The sequence below is a fragment of the Chenopodium album genome, chromosome 20 (genome assembly GCF_948465745.1).
Source record: "Chenopodium album chromosome 20, dcCheAlbu1.1, whole genome shotgun sequence".
Lineage (NCBI taxonomy): Eukaryota > Viridiplantae > Streptophyta > Magnoliopsida > Caryophyllales > Amaranthaceae > Chenopodium > Chenopodium album.
Window position 1 is genome coordinate 40841211 of NC_137853.1, and position 27029 is coordinate 40868239.

Below are 27029 nucleotides of genomic sequence, written 5' to 3' on the forward strand. Positions count from 1 at the left end.
GAAAAACAAAAAACAAACAACCATCTCTGTAGAACCTTAATTCATGAGTCATGACTAAATGAGGAGCACATACCCGTAGCCCAGTAGGCTGCAGGAGGTAAATACAGCGAAACAGAGAGAACATAAACTGTCAGTAACTCTATTAAACGATTTAATTCTGTAAGTGTGGAAGCTTCAATTGATAAAATTTAACAAAATAAAGGTTATAAAGGACAACATAGTGAGAGAGAAGAGACTAAGGAACTGCAATGTAAGTATTTGAACTACATACATGATTTTCTGGGCGGTTAGCAAAAACCAGCCACTTACAAGACCTAGAATGAAAACGGACAGGAAAGGTGAACCATGCTAATGTTATGTACACCAACCTTCAGCAGAGACAAATAGTGAGCATAAAGCATGAAGCTATGTACAGGGCTTCTTGTATTCTCAAGATTCTCGATATTTTGTCAGGTCAAACGTCAAAGTGCTAGAGCAGCTGCAAACAACAGATTAGCCAAAATTAAATACAATTTCTGGGAAACTCAGAAACCAAAATGTACTGTAAGTCTGTAAAAAGGGAGCTCCAACAATCACAAACCATATCAAAGCATAATAATTTTTTAAAAAATTGGAGAAAGAAGGCACTCACCTTCGCTCAGAATCCCTGTAAACCCCAACTAAAGCCTCGGCTTTGTCATAAAAGCTGTCCTTGAGTGATATCACAATACTTTGGAAACCACAGCCCCCATCAGCATCCTGGTCAAGTCGAGCACCTCCACAGGATTTTGACCGGATGAATCCAGCAACCTTGGCAACGTTTAGATTATCTAAAGCAGCATCAACTTCATCTAAAATGAAGAACGGTGATGGCTTGAAGCTGCACAAATATATAATAGGTCAGTACAAAACAGGCTGATTAATAAATTATAAGAAACCATTTATAGAAGGCATTGTTAGACATTTTGATGGCTTGAATATGCACTGCCACAAGTCAAGGGTTGAAAAGGAAATTGATAGCATAAAAAGTTCACTCCTACACCACCAGCCCTCAGAATCAATATTCACTTTTGCCAAAGGAGCACACTGCAGTACTGCACACCTCAGAAGATTATAAATCAATGTCTCCACTATCTCCCCAATTCTCTCCTCAGCCCTCAAGTTAATCTCCCAAAACATAAATTAACTATGAAATCAAATAGATAAAACATGGAAGCATGGAACAGTCCAATGACAAAATGTATCACACCTGTGTATAGAGAAGAGCAACGCCAGAGCAGCAACAGTCTTTTCACCACCAGAGAGTTGTTCCATATCACGGAACCGTTTTGTTGGCGGCATAGCAGTGTACTTAATACCATATAAAAATGGCTCATCCTCATTTTCCAAATTCAGATATGCTGTCCCGCCAAGTGGATGTGTCTGGCTCCTAGTTAGTTGTTTGTATATCTTGTCGATATTACTTGAGATATGGTTAAATGCATCCATGAACTTCTTGTATCTGCACAAGAAAATTAATGGTAATCTAGTCATATTCTTCTGAAGCAAAATCAAAATACGGTATGACATACAGATCTGCAAACACAGGAAAAAATTTGCAAATAAATTGAGACTGTCAGCAACTGCCCAAAGGCCCTAATAAAATGAAGAGATGACTTGCTCGATCACATTACAGAGCTGAAACCACATCTCATTCATCTTGATTTCAAATAAGTTAACACTACTTGTAGGTACCTTAGCTCCCTAACGGCATTAAATCTGTCACTTATTTCTTTATCTTCTTTTCTAGCAGCATCAAACTCCTTACTTACAAGATCTTCCTTTTGTTTTAAAGCCTCATACTGGTCAAGAGCCTTGAGATTAGGAGCTGATCTTTCAATATCTGAAATGAGTGCATCCATCTTGTGTTTGAAATCAGCCTCCTGCTTATCCCGTTCAGATGGCCTCATATCCTTTTGTAATGATCTGTCCAACTCACTAAAATCAAACACTGGACCTTGGCTGGAATCGGTATCCATTGGGTCTGAGACTGTAGGCAGGCTTATTTGCTCTAATTCACACTTCTCCAATATCTCCTGCTTTCTTGATGAGAGATTATCGATTTGTGTTCTCTAGTAAAGATTGAAGGGATTTACGGGGTGTCAGAAAATCTTGTCAGAAAAACCAACTAACAATAGAAGAAAGAAGCTTGAAGACAACTAACCTTAACATTAATTTGACGGTTCAGTTTATCTAAATTTGTCATACCACGGGAGATCTTCTTCACTATTTCCTGCTTTCCACGTTCACATTCGTCTAACTTGGACTTCCACCCTAGCAACAGAACCCAAAAAAAAAAAGGAAAGAAAATACATAAAAGATTCAAACAGTCACAGAGATAAGACATTATAAATTTCAGATGAAGAGCACAGACACACAGTTTGTTAGCCAGCACAGCAAGAATCTAAAATAGCCAAATTTTCCCCCTATTTCGGGACGGAAGAGAGTATTTGAAGCTTCCACTTACAAATTTAATGCAGACTTTAAAGACTCTCTAATTTCAATTTATATATTGGATTTGGAACCAAAGAGGAAGACAAAGAACACCTTGTAATTCATCCTTCATTTGATTGATCTCAGTGGTAATACTCTCCATTTCTAACTTAGATTCAACATCTTTGTCCTGAAGTCTTTTGAGTTCATCTTTCAAAGCACTAAGAGATGACTGAATCTGCATAATTTGCGATTCAAAATCCTGGTTCTGTTCATACTCCATCCTGAAAATTCAAGGAGATTTACAGAAATTGTTAGTCCAATGTTGAACTATAATAGACAAGGAAAAGTTCAAAATTCACTAAAGACTAAACTGGTGGATACACATCATAGCATTAAAGACACAAGATATCAAATGAAGTCATTTGCTTTCAAGGAAAGTCATTCAGAAAGTTACAATGTGGAGTTCAAATACCAATTTCAGTGATTTGCAAGATATGTGAAAAGAAACATCAAAATACACCACATAGAATTTTCCAGAAGATTCATAGATGAAGCAACAACTTGCACATTTGCTTTATCACATATGTAGGCAACAAAAGCTTTAGCTTCAAAGACTGACAGATATCTCAATATTTCAGTCTATAGAACACTCTCTACCAGATTATGCGTATCCTAGTGACCTAAAATATTCACCCTCCGCCTTTTCTGTTCTACTCACTTATTGCAGACTCTTGCTTCTAGAAAAGTTCAAAAAAGGTGACTGGTGGAAAAATGTAGATAGAGTGAGAGAGTGAGAGAAAGGTGTAAATAGAGTGAGAGAGTGAGAGAAAGGTGTAGATAGAGTGAGAGAGTGAGGGATAAGATGTAAATAGATGTTTGCAAATGTTAGATAAGGTAGAAGTGGGTAAGGCCAAAAAAGACCTCAACACTAGTAGACGGTTAAAAAAAAACATGAGCAGATTTGCAAGTTGCCATCATTGTACGCTGCTACACAAAGGACTAGATATGAGTCATATGACATATACTTGACTAGATTTTCCTCTCTGTATCAAATTCCCAGAACTCAAATGCTTTGCCTATCTGAGTTCAAATTACTGTTAGAAAACACTGAATCCACAATTATAGTTCCAGGATATTTAGTGCCTCCTAACTAACCCCCCCCCCCCCCCCCTCCCAACAGGTAATAAAATAATAACCTAAGTCAGAAAATTATGCAATCATATGACAAGATATTTCAAATAAAAGGACTAACTATTACAAAAAAAAAAAAAAAAAAAACATTAAACAAGCCAGCCTATAACTTTACAAATGAAATCTAACAAAGATGAGCAGAATTGCTGAAATACGAAACACCTTTGCCTAAAGGCTTTTATAGTCACTGTGACACTGTCAAGGCTATGTATCAAATGGACAGACATTGGTAGTACGAGTGTGTGACATAAAAAACAAGCAGTATGAATGAAAATGAATAAAGCAAGAAACTTACTGATACTTCAGCTTTGAAATTTGGTTACGCAAGGTAACCTTTTCCTCAAAGGTTTCTGCATCAGCAGTGAGTTGTGTCTCCTCATATGCCCGGATGTCAACACCAACAGCTTCCTTAAAATCTTTGTAGATGTGATCAACGATATCATTTATCCTCGTCTCCAGCTTCTGTATTTCTCCCTTTCTCTTCTTGATAGTAGCATTTAGCTGCAACAGAGCACGTCATGAGATTAGCACAAGCACAGTTTATGCAAAGTCCAAACAATGTTTAGAAATTTGCATACATTTGCATGATCAGGCTCAATCCTGTGGATTTCTTCTTCAATATTCCTCTTTTCATTTGCCAATTTCTTTAGCTTGTCCCGAATACTTTTCTGCAAATAAATATATAATAATTATACTGCATCAAAGGGGGTGTCAAAACTATACGTAAATGATAGCCAAAATGAAACCTTATGCTCAAAAGGAGTTTAGATAATGTCTAAACTTTTGGGAGGGCAGGGCCGTGGGCAGTAACTCCTAAGTCCTAACTAAGTGTGAGAGCTAAGTATCCTAACCATCTAAACAACAAAGGAATTGCTATACTTGATTCAATATGCAATTACCTCTTCTATTTCTGCATACTTCATCTTCTTTTCCAAGCCACTAATCTTTACAGAAACCTCTGTCTCTTTCAGATGCATCTCCCTGGGTGACTCAGTAGCCTCCAGCTCAGATTCATATTGTTCTTTCTTTTTCTTAAGCCCTGAAGAAAGCTGTAAAAACTTAGATCTAGTAAAAGAGAAATTACATCAAAATGAAGCACAGAACACAAACCTTCAATTTTCTTGTCATCCCATTTGTTTGACCTAGCCTCCATTCCGCCAGTAGTACCACCAGTCATAGTACCAGCTTTGGTGAGGAGAATTCCATCAATAGTTACAACTAAGAAAAAAAAAGTATAATCAGACCCAAATTCCCTAATATTGCTTGCATATAGAACTGCAAGAAATGATGGAAAACCAACAAAGAGTACACCTTTATGCCTTTCTCCTGTCCAGCTTAGACGCTTGGCTTCATCAAGATTGTCACAAACTAATGTATTCCCAACAGCAAACAGAACTGCCTTCTCCAAAGCTGGGTCAAACTTGTCATAATTAAGGAAATATATACTCGTTAATCATTCCCAAAAAGAAGAAGAAATCATGAGTTGAACGGTCTGACAAGCGCTAAGGGGGCATATTTAAAATGCCCCCAATGATCAGAAAATACCTAGGCAGCTATGCTTATTATGGTTTAAAAACTTAAAACATATGAACAGAACCAGCACTAGGCCTTAGCAAGATCTAGTCCAAACAGTTCAAAAGAAATATGTTAAGAGCAATCTGACTATCCCATAAAAGACCCGTGACTAAAACCCAAGGGCATCAAAACTGTTTCGAACTTACTCTCATTTCTCGTCAAACAAAAAACCTAGTTTCAAGAGCTCTATGAAATCATTAATCAGTTGAAAACAATGTAACATGTACAATGAATTGCAACACCAAAGAAAAAATGTTAGTATATGTAAAGCTAAATTTGTGAAGGATATTGTATCACATCATAGACCAACTTTGCAGTACCACCTAATGTCCGCAACCTTTCAATGATTGGCTTCACACGGACCGATTGAAGAGGTATGAAAGTCTGAGGAGGGAGCCTTTGCTCTTTCAAGTACTGAAACAATCAACAGAATTTTGCATAAATACCAACGAAATTACCATACCCTCCACCAACTAAATCAAATCTCACTATTAAAAAAAAAAAAATTGAATCATAAGATAGACGGATGGAAAGGCAAAATTACAACTAGACGTCCAGACACACCAGAAAATCAAGTACACATGACAACTCCCTTACAGACGTTACAGTACAAATGAGAATTAATTTGATTCTAAATACTCATAGACATCTCATTATGTCAGTAAGGAATTTGGTGCTATTTTGATTGTAGCCAGAAATGTGAATAAGTGTGGTGAATAAAGCAAAATATTGAGGGGTTAATGGTCTTGAATACATCTTATGTATCTGACTGATCAAAGATAGCCTCTTCTTAGAATGACACCGATAAATGCAACAGCTTAAGTTTGGTAATGACCTCCCTTTAACATATTTTACACCTAGCTGATGATGGTCTATGTCGATATGACTACATTTTTTAATTTTAAGTACCCATCTCAGACTCTTGATGCTTCAAAATGAGTATGATCCATAGACACCTCAATTTCCCCGAAACAATAAAAGGGGAAGAGAAAAATAATAATCTAACAAAAGGGAAAAAAAAAAAAGATTTAGTAATGAGAGAAAAAATATATATATATATATATATAGAACATGAGGGGCAAAGAAGAAAAAGGCTATGTGACATATGGTTATTTGCTCACAAAATAGCCAAAATAAGTATTATATTAACATATATTTTTATTTATAGAGTTGCGGAAAAAACTACTAAAAAGTCAACTTGAAATGTGTGTGTATGCTTTTGAAACGTGAAAAGTAATAAAAAAAATATTTCAGTCAACAATATGTTATAAACTGTGTTCCAACACTCAGAACCTTGGCTACTGAGTGTGTCTAACAGACAGATAAATGTACCCACATATCCAACATTGGTGCTTGTGTCATGTTAGAATAGGTGTATAATAGAAATTTTCAAACATGCATTAATTGAAATTGCAATTACAAACATACTTCATCAAGGGTGAGAATTATTATCATAAGAAATGTAGAAGTGACAAGGGCCCAGGAGCTATAAAACAATATTTAATGTCCACATAATCACGCATATTATTCAGAAAAGGCCTCACATAACCTTTACCTTTATGCACTCCTTTCCAGTATGTTCATCCTGAACTACCACAGCATCCATGAATTTCCCCATTGCAACAGTTACAGCCAAGTTATATTTCTTTTGTGTAGGACGACAAAGCTCCGTCATTCGACCATGTACACCAGAAAAAAGGCGCTTGAGGGTATCTACAGTTTGTGACAATCTTATATCCCTCTCATTTTCATGTCTGTCAGCCTTCAATTCACGCAGCTGATTTTCTACTTCACTTAATAGTGTTTTCAGACGGTCATACTCAGCTCTGCATCAAAAAAAGATAAACATGAAATTGTCAAGCTTATGCAACAAAACGTAGACAGATTAACAATCGAACTCCAACAGCTAAAAGCACAAATAACCCAAAGGATCAACTCTGGATGATACTAAAGCAAAATATGTAATTGAAAATTATGATCTCCAAAAGCATAAGAATTTTTTAGAAATTAAAAGCAATAAGAAAAGATACTTTGATTTTTGACTTTTGTTGCGCATCTCCTCGCGTTCCTTTTTCAAGCGTTTCATCTCTTTCTCATGATCTCTTGATGCCAGTTGATCTCTATTTAGGCGCTCTTTCATTTCCTCCTCTTGTGATTTCAGCTCCTCGTACCGGCTTTTAAGCTGCTGAAGATTCTCATCCAAGTTCTTTTGAGCCTCAATATCTGTCCTTTGTTGCCTATCTAGAACCTCTTTTTCATCTTTCAACTTTACAGTTTTCCTCCCGGCTTCCTCCTTACTGCAACATCATTAAAGCATTACAAAACTGAGTCGAAAAGGTCACAAAATTTATGGTCTCTGAATATAAACAAACTTCCCATCATCCTTTGTAGCAACGATACTACTGGATGCATACCTTAATTAGAGAAACACTAACTCTAGCTAGATATTAAGGGGTGTAAACAGGCTTAAATAGGCGACTTTCAAAGGTTGAGATTCAAATGAATTCAAAATATTTATAAAAGTAAACAGCCAGATTTTCTACATTGTAAACATGCATGAGACTGTTGAGAGTATATAATGAGAACTGCTGAAGACTCATCACCCTTTTTTACTATATTAAAATCAGATTAATAAAACAGATTCACAGTTTAAAAAAAAAAACTCAGACACAAAACAGTTAGTAAGACTTATAAGTGACAAGCTGCCAACTACTTGCTCATCATATCAGATTATAGAAACTTTAGTAAAAAATATTGGGAAGCAGAGAAATGAATTTTCCAAGCTAGCACCATTCTTTAGAATCTTAGGCAATTATCCCCTTGCCTTGTCAACGTAATAACGTCACAAACTCACAAACAACATATACATTCCCCATAGAAGCAATGGCCAACCAAGGACAGATCCATTGAAAGATAGGCAAACGATTGACAGATATCCAGCTATGTGAGACGCAGATTACAACTAAATCATTATCTCACATTCCATCTCATAATATCAAGCCACCATCATCACATCCCGCCCCATCCACGCACAAACAAAGATAGGAGAAAAGGGAGCTCCATTATAGCATGTAAGTCCCAACCCCATTGTATGGAAGTTCAAAGACAGAACCATGATGACTAAGAACAGAGCTCACTGGAAAATCTCTCATCATATTGACCAAAACTTTGGAATCTATAATTCTACCATTGCAACTCTTATTCTATCCCGACACAATTCACCAGATCATAGCCCATGCCCTAATATTAGTCATCTATTACACTACTCAATCAAGTTCAGTAACTAAACATTAGTATAAAATAAAAATAAAAATAAAAAACAACTAAGCACTAGGCTTTCTGCAACCTTGACCCCACCGACGGCCCAAGACAACTGCAATGTTTACTTAGTTTCTCTGACCTGGACAATTTCTTTATCTCAATAATAATACAATAAGGTCAATAACCTTCTGCACAGTTTTTTTTCCCCCATAATCCCAGAGCAAACATATATTATGTCAAGAGACAAAAATGTTTAAACAAACTCAAGCAGGAATACATCCGCAGTACATAATTAACCAAAGGAAAATATGATACAAATAATTAGTAAAGTAAAAAACTTACATCCGGTAGTATTCTTGCAACTCAACTTCTGTTAATTGGATTTTACCCCCAACATCAGGTGCACTTTCCTCCATGTTTTTTAATCTTTGAGTTACAACTGACAAGTCTGCCTGGAGCTTTTCTACTTTTCCAGCATGTTTGTTCTTTTCTTCTCTCTTTTTGTCCAGCTCCTTTTGAGTACTCTTTATTTTTGATTTTATGCGTTTCATTTCCTGCTCCAACTTCAGGAGCTCATGCTGCCCAATTCAAAACAGTAAAAAAAAAAAGGAAAATAGAAAAAGAAAAGAAAAGTTAGCTTCTGTAATCAAAGTATAATTCAACAGAAGAGAAAGTTTTTTAAATGAGAAAACATACATTCCTATCAAGTTTATTGTTCTTCTCTACAATCTTTCTTTCAAGTTTATTTATCTCTTTCTGGTATTTAGCCAGCTCTTTCTCCTTTTCACGCTTTTCCTGCTCAAAATTGTTTTGTTCTTGAACAAGCTCTTGCTGGCTTTCTTTCTCAGCTTCAATTTCTTCACTTATCTTGTTAATATCTTTTTCTATGTTGTAAATCTGCCAGAGAAAGTGTTCCTTCTTCAAGGCTTTCTGCAAAAAGAGAGGGAAGAACCAAAGTGAGAAATTTCTATGAGCTTGATGGAAAAAGAAACATCCATGTAGCCAACCAAAAAATGACCCAACAATCTTCCAATTACTGTTCTCCAGTAAACAATGAAGTCAGTAATTTATTCACAATATCTTGAAGAAAATGATTTTATAATCTCTCCAGCATAGGGATTAGGGAGTGAGAAGTTCAAGGAATTGAACTTAGAGCCATGAATGTGAGTGAAAGTGTACCAAGTCCCACATATCAGAAATTTAAAAACATACAATACACCCTTTCAAAGTTTCAATTTCTAAGAGCTCCAAACAATTAACATGGTACATAAAAGACAAAAGGAGTAATATAAGATCTAAAATATCAAACATAAATTCAAAACAAGCACCAAATAAACCCCAAAACCTGATATATATTACTCACAACACGTGGAAACTATAGTCACAATCACCCACTTCCACAGACTTATGAAATGATTTCAAAATATCATCCTATATAATAGTTAAAGACATCCCTATCCTTTTCTTAACTTAACCATTCATATAAACTGAATTGTGGAAGCTTGAAATCTAATCAAAATTACTACTACCACCATACCCTAATCACTTTAGTCGTTTTAAGAAGCAGAGTTATACAATCATTAACAAAGTTCGAAATTTAAGTTACAAAAATATTAAAAATGGACAGCCGCACAAATGTAAATAGAAATATTGGTCTATTATCTAGGGACGGAAGAATGCTATTTATAGAATAGTGACAATAGTTTCAAATTTCCCAACTTAATATAATGAGAAAATGACTATTATTTCCAGGGAGTGAAGGTACCAATTTTTCTTGTAACCGAAGATGTCTTTCTGCTTCTTCCTTTTGCTCCTTTTTCTGTTTTCTCTCCCCAACTATTGTTTTCTTACGTTGATAAACAAGAGCTGATTTCTCTTCTGCTTTGGCTTTCTGTTCTTCTAACTCCTCATAGTCCTTTTTGTGCTCCTCAGAACCAGAAATCTGCTCAAGAAGTGCTGTCAGTTCCTTGGGATTCTTGGATGCGATAGACTCCACATCTCCCTGCATAACCAACATTTCAGCAATTAAACTTGTATGCAAAGATAGGAAAAAATAATTTAAAAAAAAAAAACACATATACAATACAGCTTTCCCACCTTCATTCATCTGAAAGCAAAATTAAGGATTTTCTTCTGTATGCTATTCAGGGCATAAGGCTTAAGATTGACTGTGACCTCACCGTATCCTTTTTAAAAAAATAAAAACAGTCTCGATAGGCCAAACAACATAAGTGCATTCATCAAAAATTACTTTCCTTAAGTGATTATTTTACTCTCTACCAAAAAAAGGAAAATTACAAACAATCAACATAAAGCTGTGAATAACTTTTGTATACATCCGGTGTACAGTAATTTACTATACATCGGGGGTCACTTTTTATTAAGTTTATGGTCACTTTTACAATTTTTTGGGTAACTTTTATCAGTAAAGTATAAATACTTCGTAACTTTTATTTATATCAGGGTAACTTTTGTTCATTTTAGGGGTAACATTATAACGGATGTTCAATATTTATTGTACATCGGATTTATTTAAAAGTTTGTCTAAAGCTGTTGGTGGGGCTGTCTGTCAATTAATGGAAAACAAAATTCAAAAAAATCTGCCAATCAGTTCAAAACAATAGGGAAAAAAAAGGTAGGAAAAAAGACAATAAGTTTCAAAGAACAGCTGATTTTAACAACTATAAGTATCTACAGCTGCAATATGGAAATATTGAGATCTCTAGCACATATTTCCATATACATTCTTGTCCTACTACAAGCACAAGAGAATTATAGGTCAGGCAACTGTCCCATGATCATATAAACTAACAATATAAGTAAAACCTATCCAATAATTATATAGTAAGCTTCTATGTCAAGTAAAACAGATGAACAGATTTACCATATTTGCATGTTTTTGTTATTAGCTTTAGATGCTCAAAGAATAATGTGACGTTGTCAGCAACTCAACTTATGCAACAAAAGTGTGAAGGACAAATAATCATCCTTTAAACTCAAAAATCAAGAAAACTGTGACATTTACCCCCCTTTCTCTCAACAAGTAGCCACATGACTACAAATTGGACTTGGGATAAATAGGAAACTCCTGGATATAATATCCTCCAAAAACTTCTTTAGAGCCAAGATCTTGTATTCATGCTATTATGAAATTGTATATTCCCACCTTCCACTTTTTCCCTCCCCAAGACTCAACCCCTATAACTTGAGTCACTCCATTCGCAAGAAGTATCACTCACAAAAAAGCCTTTCACTTCCTAGACGGTAAATTGAAGCACCAAATAAATTACCACGAGTTTTTACTACTAGACAAGTCTTAGTCTATTATTTAAATTGTACAATAAACAAACCAAACCTATATGAGTACCTACTAATAATTATTTTAAGCAAATTACCACAGCTCACGTAGCTTCTATTCCCCTTACAGAAGATGCATTACACACTTTGGTTCTTTTACATACCACGATCCATAACGAAACAATTGTTCAAAACTACAATTCAAGTGCAGTTCATCATTCGACCTCCTCGATATATAATCCTTAATCTAATCTAATCCTGAATTATAATGCCGCAACATAAAAGGACAAACACAGGGAGAGTAAGAACCAACCAAAAATCAAAGTCAATTTTTTCTACATTACAATTCATAAAACAATATTAGTAATACTTCCTCCAATCCAAAATATATATGTATCTTTAGCCAATTTCTCTCAATCTGAGTGAATTCACAATAACATCATATGTCATTAACAACATAATTCATACTTTACAATCCAGAAAACACCTAAAATCAACTTCAATTATAGCCAAAAAAATTACAAGAAATAGAAAATTACCTGAAACACAAGGAAATTCCGAGCTTTGACTAGAATTCCAAGTTCCCTCAATCTCTCATTATACTGATCCCAAGTAACAACCCTACCATCAATCCGATACTCACTACCACCGGAACTCGTAATCGTACGAGTAAAATCAATCTCACCGCCAGATGACAGCGCGTAAACCAACTTCACGTAAGCACGACGACCGCGCTGTTCACGCTCGCGGTCGTCGTAGGCGTAGATAAGATCCTTAAGCTGAGCGCCGCGAAGATGACCAGAGCGAACGCCGAGAACGAAGCTAATAGCATCCATGAGATTGGATTTTCCGGCGCCATTAGGGCCAATTATGGCGGTGAAATCGTAGAATGGTCCGATTACTTGATGACCTTTGTAAGATTTGAAGTTTTCGAGCTCTAATCGGTGGATTTTTCCCGGCGATGTTAAGGCCGGCATGATTTCTAGGGTTTTGGAATTGCAGAGGGATTGGAGAGGAGAGAGAAATTGGGGGAAAATGGCGGTTTGATTTTGAAATTAGGGATTTTTTTGGGGGGAATTGAAAGATTTTGGGGAAAATGGCGGGCCAAGGAGAGAGAGTGAGAGAAGAAGGGAAGTGTTTTTCGGTCACGCTCTACTTCTCGTCGTAGTTATGAAAATTGGAGGCTGTTTCATTATTTATCAGGCGCCGTTTTTTTACTTTTTCTTCAAAAAAAAAAAAATATATTACCTCCGGTCCAATTTACTTGCAACAAATGAATATTTTATGTCTCGCAAACAATCTTCCTTTGTTGCGAGTAAATTGGACCGGAGATAATATTCAAAATGACAAATAAACAATATTTAATGATCAATCTTGTAAAATATTGTCATAATTTCCCAAACAGCTTGTTTGGATAGACAGATCTGGTGGAAAAGGAAGAGAAAGGAAAGAGAGATATGCAATTTCCTTTATTTGGATAGTAAATTATGGAGAGAAAGGAAATGGAAGGAAAGGATTTGGGGAGATAATATTTCAATAATTACTTAGGAATAAAATCTTTCCAAAATAGTAAAGATTTTGAAGGAAAATACAATTATACAAAGATTTAAAAGGAAAATAAAATATACGAACCGAATACAGCTTAAACTTTCTCTCTCCTTGAATTAGGGGAAACTAGTAATATCCCCCAATTTCGTAACCCTAATTTCACTATTCTACCACCACCAATTCACAATTGATAATGTAATCGTAATCAATGGCTTCCACATTCGAGTAAGCTCTTTCTCCGTCTCTTTCGCTAGCCTGACTCTCATTCAATTATTGTTCCAAAGTAGAAAATTTGCTAGAGTTTACAAACTGCATTATTTGCCATGATTGAATCGAAGATGAAGGAATCATGCATTGATCAAGGAAGATAATTCAGAAGAACAAGAAAATCAGGGGAGTTTATTTTGATTGTGAATTGAAATTTGATTGTTGAGTATACAGAAGGAATACAATGTTACTAGAGATTGAGTTCCCTCCCATCCCTTTCTTTTCTCCTCTATCAAAACAAGGGAGGTGAATTTGTTCCTCCCTCCCCTTCTCTTCCCTCCCCTCACCCCTTCCCTCCTAAAACTGTGTCCAAACAAGCTGCCAATGATCTTGGAAATGTTGGAACCAACAATATGGAGAACTTGATACTCTTGTTGTATTGTATTATGTTAGATTCAAGTGTTAGCTTAAGAACTAAATCCATAATAAATAAATTAGCATGACATAATGGTAAGTGGCATGTAATGCTATAAGATTTTATAGAGATTAAACTCAAGTCTACCACGGGCATTTATGACAACATATAATGATCACATATGGTTTCAAACAACATTATATAAACCCGGAACGATGTATCCTCTAGTTTCTCAAAACTTTTCAACACCGGGTCCTGAAACCTCCAAAATTGCTCAAATGGATATTGACCTTTAGTTTTGGAATTTTTTGACTTTTTTTAGCCCAGAAATAAAATTGTCGAGATGTTTATAATGGAACCGAACATCCTTCGGGACTCCGTGGGTGGAACCTTCCAATTTTCCTTTAAGCATCCAATTTACTCGTTCACAATTTGCACCGATTTCATAAACTCAAGCCTACCATGGACATTTTATGGCGACATATAATGATCAATTGATCATATATGATCCAAACAACATTATATTACCTCCAGATGTATCCCCTAATATCTAAAAACTTTTTGACACAGGTCCCGAAACCTCAAAAATTGCTCAAAAAGCGTGGATAATAGCCTTAAACTTTGGAAATTTTTGACTTTTTTTTATCTAGAAATAAAAATTTTAAGATGTTTACCATGGAACCTAATACCCTCCGAGAGTCCAATAGGGTGGGTGGAACCATCCAATTTGCCCTTAAACATCCAATTTACCCGTCTACAATTTGCACCGATTTCATAAACTCAAGCCTACCACGATCATTTATGACAACATAAAATGATCATATATGGTTCCAAACGACATTATATGACCTCGGGATGTATCCCCTAGTATCTCAAGACTTTTCAACACCAGGTCCTGAAAGCTCCAAAATTGCTCAAAAAGCGTGAATAATAGCCTTCAATTTTGGAAATATTTTACTTTTTTTTGTCTGAAAATAAAAATTGCCGAGATGTTTACCAAGGAACCTAATACCCTCCAGGAGTCCAATTGGGTGGAACCGTCCAATTTGTCTTTAAGCATCCAATTTACCTGTTTACAATTTGCACCGATTTCATAAACTCAAACCTACCACAGACATTTATGACGACATACAATGATCATATAGGGTTCCAAAGGACATTTTATGACCTCGGGATGTATCACCTAGTATCTCAATACTTTTCGACACCGGGTCCCGAAACCTCCCAAATTGCTCAAAAAGCGTGGATAATAGCCTTCAATTTTGAAAATTTTTGACTTTTTTTGATCCGGAAATAAAAATTACCGAGATGTTTACCATGGAACTTAATACCCTACGGGAGCCCAATTGGGTGGGTGGAACTATACGAATTGCCTTTAAGCATCCAATTTACCCGTTTACAATTTGCATATATTTCATAAACTCAAGCCTACCACGGACATTTATGACGACATTTAATGATCATATAGGGTTCCAAACGACATTTTATGACCTCGGGATGTATCCCCTAGTTACTCAAGACTTTTCGACACCGCTTCCCGAAACCTCCAAAATTGCTCAAAAAGCGTGGATAATAGGCTTCAATTTTGGAAATTTTTGACTTTTATTGGTTCGTAAATAAAAATTGCCGAGATATTTACCATGGAACCTAATACCCTCCGGGAGTCCAATTGGGTGGGTGGAACCATCCAATTTGCCTTTAAACATCCAATTTACCCCGTTTATAATTTGCACCGATTTTATAAACTCAAGCATACCACGGACATTTATGACGACATATAATGATCATATATGGTTCCAAACGACATTATATGACCTCGAGATGTATCCCCTAGTATCTCAAGACTTTTCGACACCGGGTCCCGAAACCTCCAAATTTGCTTAAAAAGCGTGGATAATAGCCCTTCAATTTTTGACTTTTTTTTGTCCGGAAATAAAAATTGCCGAGATGTTTGCCGTGGAACCTAATACTCTCCGGGAGTCCAATTGGGTGGGTGGAACCATCCGAATTGCCTTTAAGTATCCAATTTACTCGTTTACAATTTGCACTGATTTCATAAACTCAAGCCTACCACGGACACTTATGACGACATTTAATGATCACATAGGGTTCCATACGACATTTTATGACTTCGGGATGTATCCCCTTGTATCTCATGACTTTTCGACACCGGGTCCCGAAACCTCCAAAATTGCTCAAAAAGCGTGGATAATAGCCTTTAATTTTGAAAATTTTTGATTTTTTGGTCCGGAAATATAAATTGTCGAGATGTTTACCATGGAAGCTAATACTCTCCGGGAGTCCAATTGGGTGAGTGGAACCATCCGAATTGCCATTAAGCTACCAATTTACCCGTTTATAATTTGCACAGATTTCATAAACGCAAGCCTACCACGGACATTTATGACGACATATAATGATCATATATGGTTCCAAACGACATTCTATGACCTCAGGATGTATCCCCTAGTATCTCATGACTTTTCGACACCGGGTCTCGAAACCTCCGAAATTGCTTAAAAAGCGTGGATAATAGCCCTTCAATTTTGGAAATTTTTTGACTTTTTTTAGTCCGTAAATAAAAATTGCCGATATGTTTTCCATGGAACCTTATACCCTCCGGAAGTCCAATTGAGTGGGTGGAATCATCCTATTTACCTTTAAACTTCCAATTTGTCATAATTTCTATCTAAATGTTTTGAGATTAATTTTGTAATTTCTACTTGTATCAAAATTTTTAGAGAATTGGACAATGTAGAATTTGTCTATTCGCAATATTTACCATAGATAAATATTATACCCGTAAGAAAATAGATACATAGTAAATATAACTATGAACTTATTGGTGTTATGTTAATAAGGGTTTATTTTGTGTATTCGATAGCTTACCATTCAACATGTATAGTTAGGAGGAAGCCCAGTTAGTAACTTTAGTTTCCCTTTCCTTTGAGAAAATAAGAAAGACTAAAAAAAAAACGGAGTACGAAACTTTTGTACTTGTAAAATTGCTAAGATAGAAGTGCAAAACCTATTATCAATCATCTTTGTCATAGGCTCATAATAACGTTAATAATAATGATTACTCGATCTCAGGCGTCAAATTCTGCCAATCATGTAAAATTATATACTAAATACTCCGTAAAAAATTACCAATAATCATTCAGATGTCTCAAAATTTTGCTCCAGGATCAAAATCCATCAAGATAATAACTGTATTAAAGTGCAAAGGGTACAACTAAAGATGATAGTGTATTCCACTACAATGTGACAATTTCTCAGTTAAGATAAAAATCAAGACGACAAATCCAACAAAAACTATGAGCAACAGCAAAATCAAGACGTCGTATACCTCGTTGAATCTTTGTGCAAGTTGCAGAGCATTTCAACCTACTTTTAAAAATCTGCTAGTTTTAACGTTTACAGTTTCTCTACTGGTAAGACTTACATTAAGGCTTAAGCTTTAGACTTCTTTCCCTTCGCTTCTGGGGCGGGTTTGGTCTGGAAAGGCAAGAAGGTCTTTCCATACATGAATGGTCTTAAAACTTCGGGTATTTCGACTCCATCTTCCTTCTGGTAGTTCTCCAGAATGCAGCACAAGGTTCTTTCAGTTGCTGTCAGAGTTGAATTCAACAGATGGACATATTGCTTTGTTTGTTCATTGCTCTGTGACCAAGCAAAAGATATAAAACTTCAAATTCGTGCACTACTAAATCATTAAAATGGCCAATTCTAGATGAAACAATAGGAGTTGCAAATACATGCTAAATTAGGTTAATTAGGTATAGGAGATCCACCAAAATTTAGAAGATGATTCACTAAGTACCTTTTTCTGGCCATATCGAATCTCCAATCTTCTTGACTGGAAGTCTGTACAGTTTGAACATGACACCAACTCTCTATATTGATTAGATGACGGAAACCAAGCTTCCAAATCGAGCTTCTTTGCTGCTGCATCATTCAGGGCACCAGAAACGATAGCCACAATCTGATAAGGAAGTCCCAGCTGCAATGGCAATAGAAACCAACTTTAAAGGCTGAACTAGACTCAGAGCACCGCGGACCAGAATAAAGAAAGGGCAGCAATTGCAAATCAAGCATACTAAAATAAAGAAACACGCCAAAACATGCCAGAGAGTTTATTCATAAACAAAATGAAGGATGCTACGAAATGAGTTTAGTCAGATATCCTAAACAGTTATTGTGATAAATTTAAAGTTGGAAACGACACACGTAGTACACACTACACAGAATACTGCAGACAGGAGATAACAATATACCTGCTGATAAAATTCTTCAGAGTTTTTTAACATTTCCTCGTGCATATCCCATGAATCATTTCCATTCGGGCTAGTGATGCAAAATTGTTCAATTTTTTCAAACTGATGAACTCGGAAAATTCCAAGAGTATCACGCCCATGTGAACCCGCTTCTTTCCGGAAGCACGATGAGTATCCAGCATATCTAACAAGGATAACTCAAATATAAGGACACAATCATTGAATCAAATAATTACAATTGTACAAAAGAACAAAGATTGCACCTTATTGGGAGTTGGGAGGGATGAATCCAATCATCCAAGTGGAAAGCACAAAGCGGCTGCTCGGCAGTGGCTATCAAATATTTGTCATCTCCCTCACCAGTTACCTATTGGAATGAATCAACAACTTAACCTTCAACAATTTACTTACTGAAAAGCCAGACAACTAAGCAAGAATGCATCCATGCTCATCAGAAACCAAAGCAACAGCAACCAGCAACAGCCAGTAAGCATTAGTAATCGGGTTTTATTTTTAATGTAAGATAAACAATATGCTCTTAAGACTAAATCTGATCAGTAACACATAGACATCAAAGGAATATGATGGAAAATGTCTACATAGTTCAACCCAGTACATAATATAATGAGTTTAATGACAGAAAGATCAACAGTGATGACAGCACATAGATGCACCTCATAAGATTCATACACAAACAGTTATCTGCACAGTGAAAATTTTACCTTGTAAAGTTCTTCGTCGAATTGGGCTAATTGAGCACATTTTGCCATGATATCTTTCCGCATGAAGAATGGAGTCATTAACGGTGTGTGTCCCTTTGATGACAGAAAACCGAGACCAAAATTTATCAGAGCTTGATTCAGAAGGACTCCATCACCTTTCAAATAAAAACCTCTAGCACCAGCAACGTTGGAGCCTGTACATATCATATATAGCACAATTAGCCATTAGATAGGAAATGAAACATCTATGCATACTATCTAAGCGACATGCTATGACAGTGGTGTGAAGGACTGGACATTATGGTTGCATAAATATGAGTTGCAGGACACTATCTCACTAAATGCATACTACCTTCACCCAAGAGTAACGAGAGTTGGCCTTAAATCACATTAGAATAGAGTGACAAAATGATCAGCTAAAACAAAGCTAATTCAAATTCCAAGCAATAGAAACTGAATTCATATTCAAAATCATCTGTCAAGCAACCACATAAAGAGAGACATGAAACAATCAATGAATCTGTTCCTATTTTTAGCAGTAGTGAAGAGCATTCAATTTGCAGAAATGAGAAAAAATGAAGTGAGGGATTAAACACATGAGTATCTGCAAAACGAGGTGAGAAATTAAACAAGGAAGAATTAAAAATAACGCTTGAGTTAAAAATACAAAGCTTTCAAAAACAAGAAATACAGCACCTTTCTTCGTATCTACTATCCCAAGAAGCTCAACAAGGTCAACATGATTTTTCAACTTTGGTTCCACTCGCCTTTCACCCCATGTTCGGATCACAGCATTGTTCGCCTACATCATCATACAAACAAGTTTGTGAGCATCAAGTCTGATTGAATTGCATTTTTTTCCTGATTTCTTATGTTTCTTAAGCACTATATCTAACCACCAAAAAATGTAAACGAAGTAATTTCTTATAATTCTTGTGCACTATATCCAATCACCAAGAAATGTAGAAGATACTTTGTTTTTTATCTACATCCATATACATTCATACCTCATCGTTGCTAACTGGGACTGAATCGTGAATCAGATTCCCAATCAATTCCAATTTAGCATACAATGCAGCCTTAACTTCCTGAACTTCAGCATCTTTCTCTGCAGTTGATTTCTTATTCTCGTCTGTGCTTTTGATCATTTCAGATGCATCCTCACCTTTCTGCACAGAATTGCCTTAGTAAGATTCGGAAGACAAAATAACATTCTTAAATACATGCAAATCATGAGTACAATCAGCAACTCACAATTTTCAGGCGTGCCACCTCTTTGTTGATCCTATTGAAGTCCTTGCGCAAGCTCTCTAGCTCAAATTGACCTAACAAACAATCATTTATCAAATTGACCGCTGAGGTAATGAAAATCTATTTGAACCACTGAGTTAATTATTAAACTTCCACGCCATACTGTAATAACTAATGAGTAATGAGTCCTAATGACCAATTAAACAACATTGTGAATTGTGACCAAATCTATCTCCTTTGTCCAGTTGAGCTTTTCGATCAAAATATACTTCAAAACCTGAATACTTACAGACACAACACTAAATTACTGCAAACGAAACACAATATTGTTTCTAATGCAACACTTAACCCTCAAGTCAAAAGTTTAATTCAAATTTATATTTAATGGACTTAAGTGAGAACTTTATACAGTTTATCTTTAACTAACTGTCGATCATTATCACTGATTATATCACTAATACTACAAAAAGGAATCAAATTCTCTTTATTCAAGGATTTAAGCAACTAAATGAAGTGGGTTTCGACCAAAAGTCCCAAACACCTAAACAATGTAGTAGAATTATCTCGTTGGTGATCTTTTGAAGCTACTAACTATTCGTCTATTCATCACAAAAACCTCCATAAAATAATCCTGAAATTCGATCCTCGAAATGAAAAATAAGTTAGCAAATTTAATCATGAAATTAGGTTAATCAATTTATAAATTGTACTAAATTTTCCCAACCAAAATTTTCAATTTCTACATGTAAAACAACTTCAATCCAACATTCCAACATTCTCCCACAATTTTACACACAGAAAAATCAAAACTTTCCTAGAAATTCAAGCTTATTAACCACGCAACTTCATCATCACAAAAATAACAGAGATCCATTACTAAAGCAACCCAAAAACATCAAAATCAAAAACCCAGAAATACAAATTTGAAGAATTCATCCCAATAAACTAGAAAATGAAAAAGAGAAGAGAGAAAGTACGTCGGCGCCATTCTTGGTCGAGGGCGATAATTTCGTCAACAATGGCTACATCTGCGAAACGACGACGTTGAGATTCGCGGATGATTTCAGGATTTCCTCCTTTATCTACTCGAAATAGATTGATGTCCAACATTCTTAATTTCTCAGATTAAACTTCGAGAAAACGATAATGGAGGCGGCTAAAGAGAGAGAAAGTGAGAGGAAGAGCAATTGAGTAAAGAAGGCTTGTTAATGGAGTTAGTAGTACTGGGGTTAAAAGAAAACCCTATCGTTTACCGTGAGAGGAAATGTCAAGGTTTTGACTTTTGAGTAATGTTTATACAATTGACTACGGGCCTGTTCTCATACGTTGAAATTCAGTTTACCTCAGCTCAATTCAATTCAGTTCCTGATTTTCTTCTCGTTTAGTTTAGCTGAGTTCAGTCGATGAGAATAGGCCCTACCTCCGTTCCAAAATAAATGCTTGAGACGTAGAAATTTGATTAATTATACGGAGGCTAAACTATACGAAGCACATTGAGATGTTTCTAAGTTACAAGTAGATCTTTAAATGTGGGTTTGTATCTCGTAAATCATTTTTTTTTTCATTTTGACGGAAAGTCATTCCAAAAGTTATGGTTTAAAGGGACGATATATTATTGTGCTTTATAAATCTCATATCAGCCCCCATATGGCCATACCTTGCAATTGACCGTAATATATCATCCCTGTTTGCAGCCTAGAATAAGGGAGAAGGTATAAAAGAGAAAAGGTTCCTATCGATCATATGAAGGCGCAAAGGAGTGCTGCTCAACTTTAATACCATCGATACAAGTCAATATAAGAGTCATCTCCAAAAGCTAGCTCAAAGGGATGAGATCTCATTGTCCTATATAAGCATTTGATTTTGTTTTAACGAGAAGGAAAACAGTTTATTACAACTTTCAAAACCACTCTTTACCATGAACCTCCTACCCAAAATATAATCCATCATCAAGAATAATACATCATGTGAGTAAAAGGTAGAAATTATCAATCACAAATTCACAACTCAAATCCCCAGCCAAATTTTGATATTCTGTATACACCTTGATGTATTCGCAATCAAAGGTAGAAATTATTATTATTTTATATATATATATACTTTTTGATCCATTTCCCCTCTTATCTAAATAATAAAAACAAGTCCTTATTTTACATTCCCTATCCCAAGCTTCACTTTTACTCAAGCAGTTCAAATCATAAGCATTGTTTTGTGCAATCACAAAGCTCACATAGTGAATTACTTAAAACAGATGTAAATTAGAGTACAGCAGATAAGAAATCAGTGAATCTGGTACTGCTATTATTACTCGAATAAACAGTCCGAGAAACATAGCATGGCCGCCAAGATCATTATATACAGAGGCCTGCAGCATTAGATACTGAAGGATAGAGAAAAATTTCTATCGGCTCTGCGGGAAGATTAATGCATAACTGAAACCTTAAAATAACTGCAACCATGGTCATTTGGAAGAAGATAGACCATAAGCATACACACATCACTCACTGAATGAAAAAGAAAGTGGGAAGGAAGGGAAAAAAAAAAATCCATCCCCTTCATCAAGCCTACTTCTTATCGTTGCTGGATTCTTCGCCCTCATTGAGAAGATCTGCAGCAGCAGGTTTGGCAGTCTCTACTTCAGGGGATTCCTTTGGTTTGTTCACGTCTTTGGCTTCTACCAGTGGAGGGGGCTGGGCTTCTACCAGTGGAGGGGGCTGGGCTTCTACCAATGGAGGGGGCTGGGCATCAACAGAATGAGATTCCTTCGGCTCTTCAGAATTTTGCATGTCAGGATTTCTGGAAACTTGCATTTCCTCAAATTTTGAAATGATTTTCTGGAGTTCATCATTAAGATTCAGAGCCTCAAACAGCAAGCTTTCATCATCATTGGTGCTTTGAACTATCCTCTGAAGAACAGGCTGTGAATCCTTGCACTTCTCTAACATGTTCATTGTCAAGTCATCCTGCAATATCACAAATGAGCTCCACTTTCAATTTTTCAATAAACCAATCAATAGTCAAATACTCAGAACTGTCTGCCAGATTGACACACTTATATTAGTTATATATGTAAACTACTGAGCTGCAAAGATAGAAAACAAAGTGAGGGACACATTAATTTGGAACTGGCTAAAGATAAGAAAGCTCTTTATATACAGCAAATTATCATAACCTATTTGCACCAAACTGAGGCAAACAAACCGATTTGAACTTTCTATTCTAAGATATGTTTCTTGGACTCAATTTCAAGCCTTGTGTCAACTTCTCAACACTCAGACCTGAGTACAGAAGTTTGACTTGTTAGTAAGGGCATTGAGGACCACGTGCGAGATAAAATATCATAAAAGGGACAAACTCTAGCACCTGAGGTATTGAACATGCATGAGATGTACCTGTGTCCAGAACTAGAGGCAAAGTCTAAAATAACATATATCTTAAGTATTAGGCACACCCTTCAAATAAAATTGGTTAAGATACATAAAAGGGGTTAATTCAATTCATCATTTATGGTCACAGAAATAATAATAGACAGCTAAAAATCAGCATAGGTATTAGGTAGACCGCAGACTAATGACAAGTAATACCTCTGTTGTTTTGTTATATATAATTATATAGTCCTTTCTCTACTTCCCACACCCTTTAGAGTGAAGGCCTTGCAAAGCTATTATTGGGATTTAATTATTGGCATCATATGAATATATGGGCGACAAAGCTATACCTAATCATCAATTACCATGTAAAACTGAAGGGCTCGCCTTAGTTGTTTAAAAGTTTGCAAGTCAATACATCACAATAGCACCTAACATCATCCGAGCTAAAGATGCATCCTGTGACAATATGCATATATGTAGAGGTGCAGCAAGCTATAATTACATGCTTTGGAACAGTTAAAAAAAATATGAAAAAACTATCAGTATGTAGGTAAGATACTTTTTTTTGACTGAATTCAGTTATAGATCCACAGAGGTTAACAATCAAACACTTCAAAACTTAAACCTGCAGCTGAGTCCTAATCTATAGAAAAAACATTACCTCAATGACTTTGGGATCTGCTTCAGAGCTCAACAAACTGGAAAGCACTTCAAGGCTATTCTTGGTAATTTCTAGAAACTCCTTCTTTTGTTCTGAGCTGAGATTGCCATAGTTGTAAGGCAGCATAGCATCAGCTGCACCATTTGACTCTGAGCCAGGAATTGGATAGCTTTCAGGTGGTGAGACTTCATGCTCGTCAGAGTATGACTCCAGAGAATACTGCACAGGCGGAAATGATCCGTCTTCCATCTGAGAAGACATGCTCCTCCTTTTCAAGTTCTGTCAATTTGATTTGATGAAGCAACAAAAAGAACCACCACAGATATTAGAACATAATGGCAATTACGACCAATATAAATTTCGAAATAAGCTAACAATGCTACATCTTCTTCACTAGAGATTTGACAAAGAGTTATTTTATTAGTGACTTGACACAGCCAGCATTATTATATTTAACTACCTAAATAGATGTTCCAGTATAGATCCAAGGATAGTTGTATGGCACATTGAAGAGTGACAAATGTGACGATGCTCATGTAAGCTACCAATATGGCATCACAGCAATCAGCACTGTGTGATTTCAATTTCATTGCTGATCCACTCAACTTTACAATCTCCATCCAGACAATATCATCAATTGAAACCTTAATCTATTTCAGACGTCAAAATTTGTAGTATATTACTAGACTTCCAAGATGTTCTTGCATAAATTGGATGATTCAAAGCGTTAAGATGGATTAACTCGTGAACCAAAATAACGCGCCTATAACAATACCGACTCGGAACTACAGTACCAAATTGTCATATTGTTAGATAGCATGAAAATGAATTAGGCAGCTAGGCTACCCAAAAATTAGAAGATGAAAGTTCAAACAATGAAGAAGTTTATCCCAAAACCAATTGGTAATGGGAGGAATAGCTCCTTAAGCTTCCTCGAGCCAATAAGGTGGTTCGTATCCCTCCTTATCTCCAATGTCCGAAGACTAACATGTGCACAACATGTAATTTCAACAAGAATCAAATAAATTTACGCAAAACTAAGGAAGTTAATCTAACAATATAATTTAAGTTACAAATCCGCCAAAAATCAAAATAATGCAGGCAAAATATGATTAAATGAACAAATCATCGCCTATATTTACGCATTTCACTCGAATGTTCACCGTATATCAAACATGAATAAACAAATTAATCAAAAAAACAAAAAAAAAAAGGAAAAAATTGTTCAAATCACCTCATAAGTTTGGCGAAAAACAGGCAAATAGCTCAACTCTTCAGTCTCACCCCAAGCCCTAATCAACTCCATTGCTCTAACTTGACATTCTCGATCAGCTTGAGGATTCTCAATCAGCTTAAACACCATATCTTCCACAACTTTCTCCGACGCAATCTCCGAGAAAACCTTCTCACAGTTCATCGCACAAGCTTCTAGAAGCTCCAACGCCAACCTCAACCCCTTAGCATCACCATTTCCGCCATTGCTGATCTTCTTCTTAATCGCCTTCACAATTTCAGCGCCGCTCAATTCTTCGGCATTGATTTGCGAGCAAATTCGCAGATTAAGGCCCCAATCAGGGGATTCGAGCGTCGGAGAAGTGGATTGATCGACGATTCGTGATTCTGGAGTTGGAGTTTGAAGAAGGTCCTTCATTTCCTTCACTTTTAGGGAAATCGTTCTTCCCATTTGAGTTCCTCCAGCTTTCAGACGTTCTCCAATGGAGGCTAGCGTTGATTTGTCCATTGATTTTAGGGTTTGTTGTGGAGGTTTTAGGGTTTGAAATTGGGGATTTTGATTGATGGTGTTATTTAAATTTGAAAAGGTTGTGGATGATTTAAATGGGGGAATGTTTAGATTTTGTTCGTGTCAAATGAGAAAGTTAAACGTGGAAGGTGATAATCAATTGGTCCTATGATCCTATTTGGTAGTAGTATAATTTAGCTATCCATATACCATAGACGACAAAAACTACTCGTATTTTCTTACATGTGATAATTTACAACTATAATCTCGTACCTATATTTTTTATTTTTAAGACCGACAATCATTGATAATGTTTGCGGTGTTTACTAATGAATCATGAACTAAAACAATTAGCAAATTAAACTTTAAAAGCACTAACCCGTACTCAAATACATAAATTTTTTGCTACTCCGTATCATAGAAACTTTTCATCGACTATGACACGTGCGAAAAAATATTTTTCATATCGAGCCAAACTAAATGAAAAAATAATTTTTTTAACAATGTGTATGAAAATTGCTAAGTAAAATTATCGTTATATGTTTGCTTGTACTTCATACACCATATGATCTTTTGTTCAAACAAATGATCAAAATTAGAATCCATGCACCTTATAGGGATCTTACAAACATGAACCATTGTAATAGTATTCTTTCAATGTGCCCATATTTCATAGGATGGGATGCGAATTAGGCTATATATCACATCTTTTATTAAGCCCTTGTTTCTCTTTGTCAATCTCCTTTCCATGTATAGGAAGAGTGTTACCATCTAGGCATATGAGTCCATGTGTTCTAAAATTTAAACTAATTGAATGTAGGTAGCATAGGCTATTGCCCACTATAAGAGAGCATGTCGAATTACGAGAATAACAAGAGGTACACCATGATCAAGTTAAGTCGATTACAATTAACTTAGTCTTGTTCATATATAGCATGTTATCAACATTCAACAAAAACACCTCGATTGAAGGCAATCGCATCATAAGTTGTTAAGCAAAAGCATTATTTGACCTGTTTAGTCAACTAAGTGAATTACTTTTTTTTTTTTTTTTTTTT

General features: G+C 35.8%; 3 protein-coding genes across 3 annotated transcripts; all 3 read right to left on the reverse strand.

Moving 5' to 3' along the window:
• Nucleotides 1-119: 119 nt before the first annotated feature.
• LOC145598050 (structural maintenance of chromosomes protein 1-like) lies at nucleotides 120-12927 on the reverse strand. The gene is made up of 18 exons (XM_081654339.1): nucleotides 12318-12927; nucleotides 10247-10483; nucleotides 9178-9411; nucleotides 8824-9059; nucleotides 7251-7517; nucleotides 6776-7046; nucleotides 5510-5634; nucleotides 4957-5066; nucleotides 4756-4863; nucleotides 4545-4684; nucleotides 4224-4313; nucleotides 3941-4146; nucleotides 2566-2735; nucleotides 2183-2292; nucleotides 1714-2090; nucleotides 1229-1480; nucleotides 632-859; nucleotides 120-478 (listed from the first exon to the last, which is right to left on the reverse strand). The coding sequence occupies exons 1-18, from the start codon at nucleotides 12753-12755 to the stop codon at nucleotides 430-432; spliced, it is 3648 nt and encodes a 1215-aa protein (XP_081510465.1). The 5' UTR covers nucleotides 12756-12927; the 3' UTR covers nucleotides 120-429.
• A 4160-nt stretch (nucleotides 12928-17087) lies between these two features.
• LOC145597762 (serine--tRNA ligase-like) lies at nucleotides 17088-21406 on the reverse strand. Its single transcript, XM_081654007.1, has 9 exons — nucleotides 21176-21406; nucleotides 20202-20272; nucleotides 19955-20116; nucleotides 19644-19749; nucleotides 18948-19141; nucleotides 18489-18592; nucleotides 18226-18409; nucleotides 17772-17951; nucleotides 17088-17611 (listed from the first exon to the last, which is right to left on the reverse strand). Exons 1-9 carry the CDS (start codon nucleotides 21306-21308, stop codon nucleotides 17402-17404), a joined length of 1344 nt encoding a protein of 447 aa, XP_081510133.1. The 5' UTR covers nucleotides 21309-21406; the 3' UTR covers nucleotides 17088-17401.
• Nucleotides 21407-22402: 996 nt separating this feature from the next.
• Nucleotides 22403-26063, reverse strand: LOC145598103 (TOM1-like protein 2). The gene is made up of 3 exons (XM_081654409.1): nucleotides 25465-26063; nucleotides 24231-24509; nucleotides 22403-23161 (listed from the first exon to the last, which is right to left on the reverse strand). Exons 1-3 carry the CDS (start codon nucleotides 25969-25971, stop codon nucleotides 22763-22765), a joined length of 1185 nt encoding a protein of 394 aa, XP_081510535.1. The 5' UTR covers nucleotides 25972-26063; the 3' UTR covers nucleotides 22403-22762.
• Between the last annotated feature and the right edge of the window lie 966 nt (nucleotides 26064-27029).

Bases quoted from the DNA above. Each gene is read 5' to 3' on its own strand.
- LOC145598103 (XM_081654409.1), bottom strand. From the start codon at position 25,971: ATGGACAAATCAACGCTAGCCTCCATTGGAGAACGTCTGAAAGCTGGA. The intron at 24,510-25,464 runs GTGATTTGAACA...TCAAATTGACAG, and splicing joins TTTTTCGCCAAACTTATGAG to AACTTGAAAAGGAGGAGCAT. The intron at 23,162-24,230 runs GTAATGTTTTTT...GTGATATTGCAG, and splicing joins CAGATCCCAAAGTCATTGAG to GATGACTTGACAATGAACAT.
- LOC145597762 (XM_081654007.1), bottom strand. From the start codon at position 21,308: ATGTTGGACATCAATCTATTTCGAGTAGATAAAGGAGGAAATCCTGAA. The intron at 20,117-20,201 runs GTGAGTTGCTGA...AATTCTGTGCAG, and splicing joins AGGTGGCACGCCTGAAAATT to AAAGGTGAGGATGCATCTGA. The intron at 17,952-18,225 runs GTATATTGTTAT...TTGCCATTGCAG, and splicing joins CTGAAGAATTTTATCAGCAG to CTGGGACTTCCTTATCAGAT.
- LOC145598050 (XM_081654339.1), bottom strand. From the start codon at position 12,755: ATGCCGGCCTTAACATCGCCGGGAAAAATCCACCGATTAGAGCTCGAA. The intron at 5,635-6,775 runs GTAAAGGTTATG...TGATTGTTTCAG, and splicing joins CTGGAAAGGAGTGCATAAAG to TACTTGAAAGAGCAAAGGCT. The intron at 5,067-5,509 runs ATATCCTTCACA...TAATTATGACAA, and splicing joins TTGGTCTATGATGTGATACA to GTTTGACCCAGCTTTGGAGA.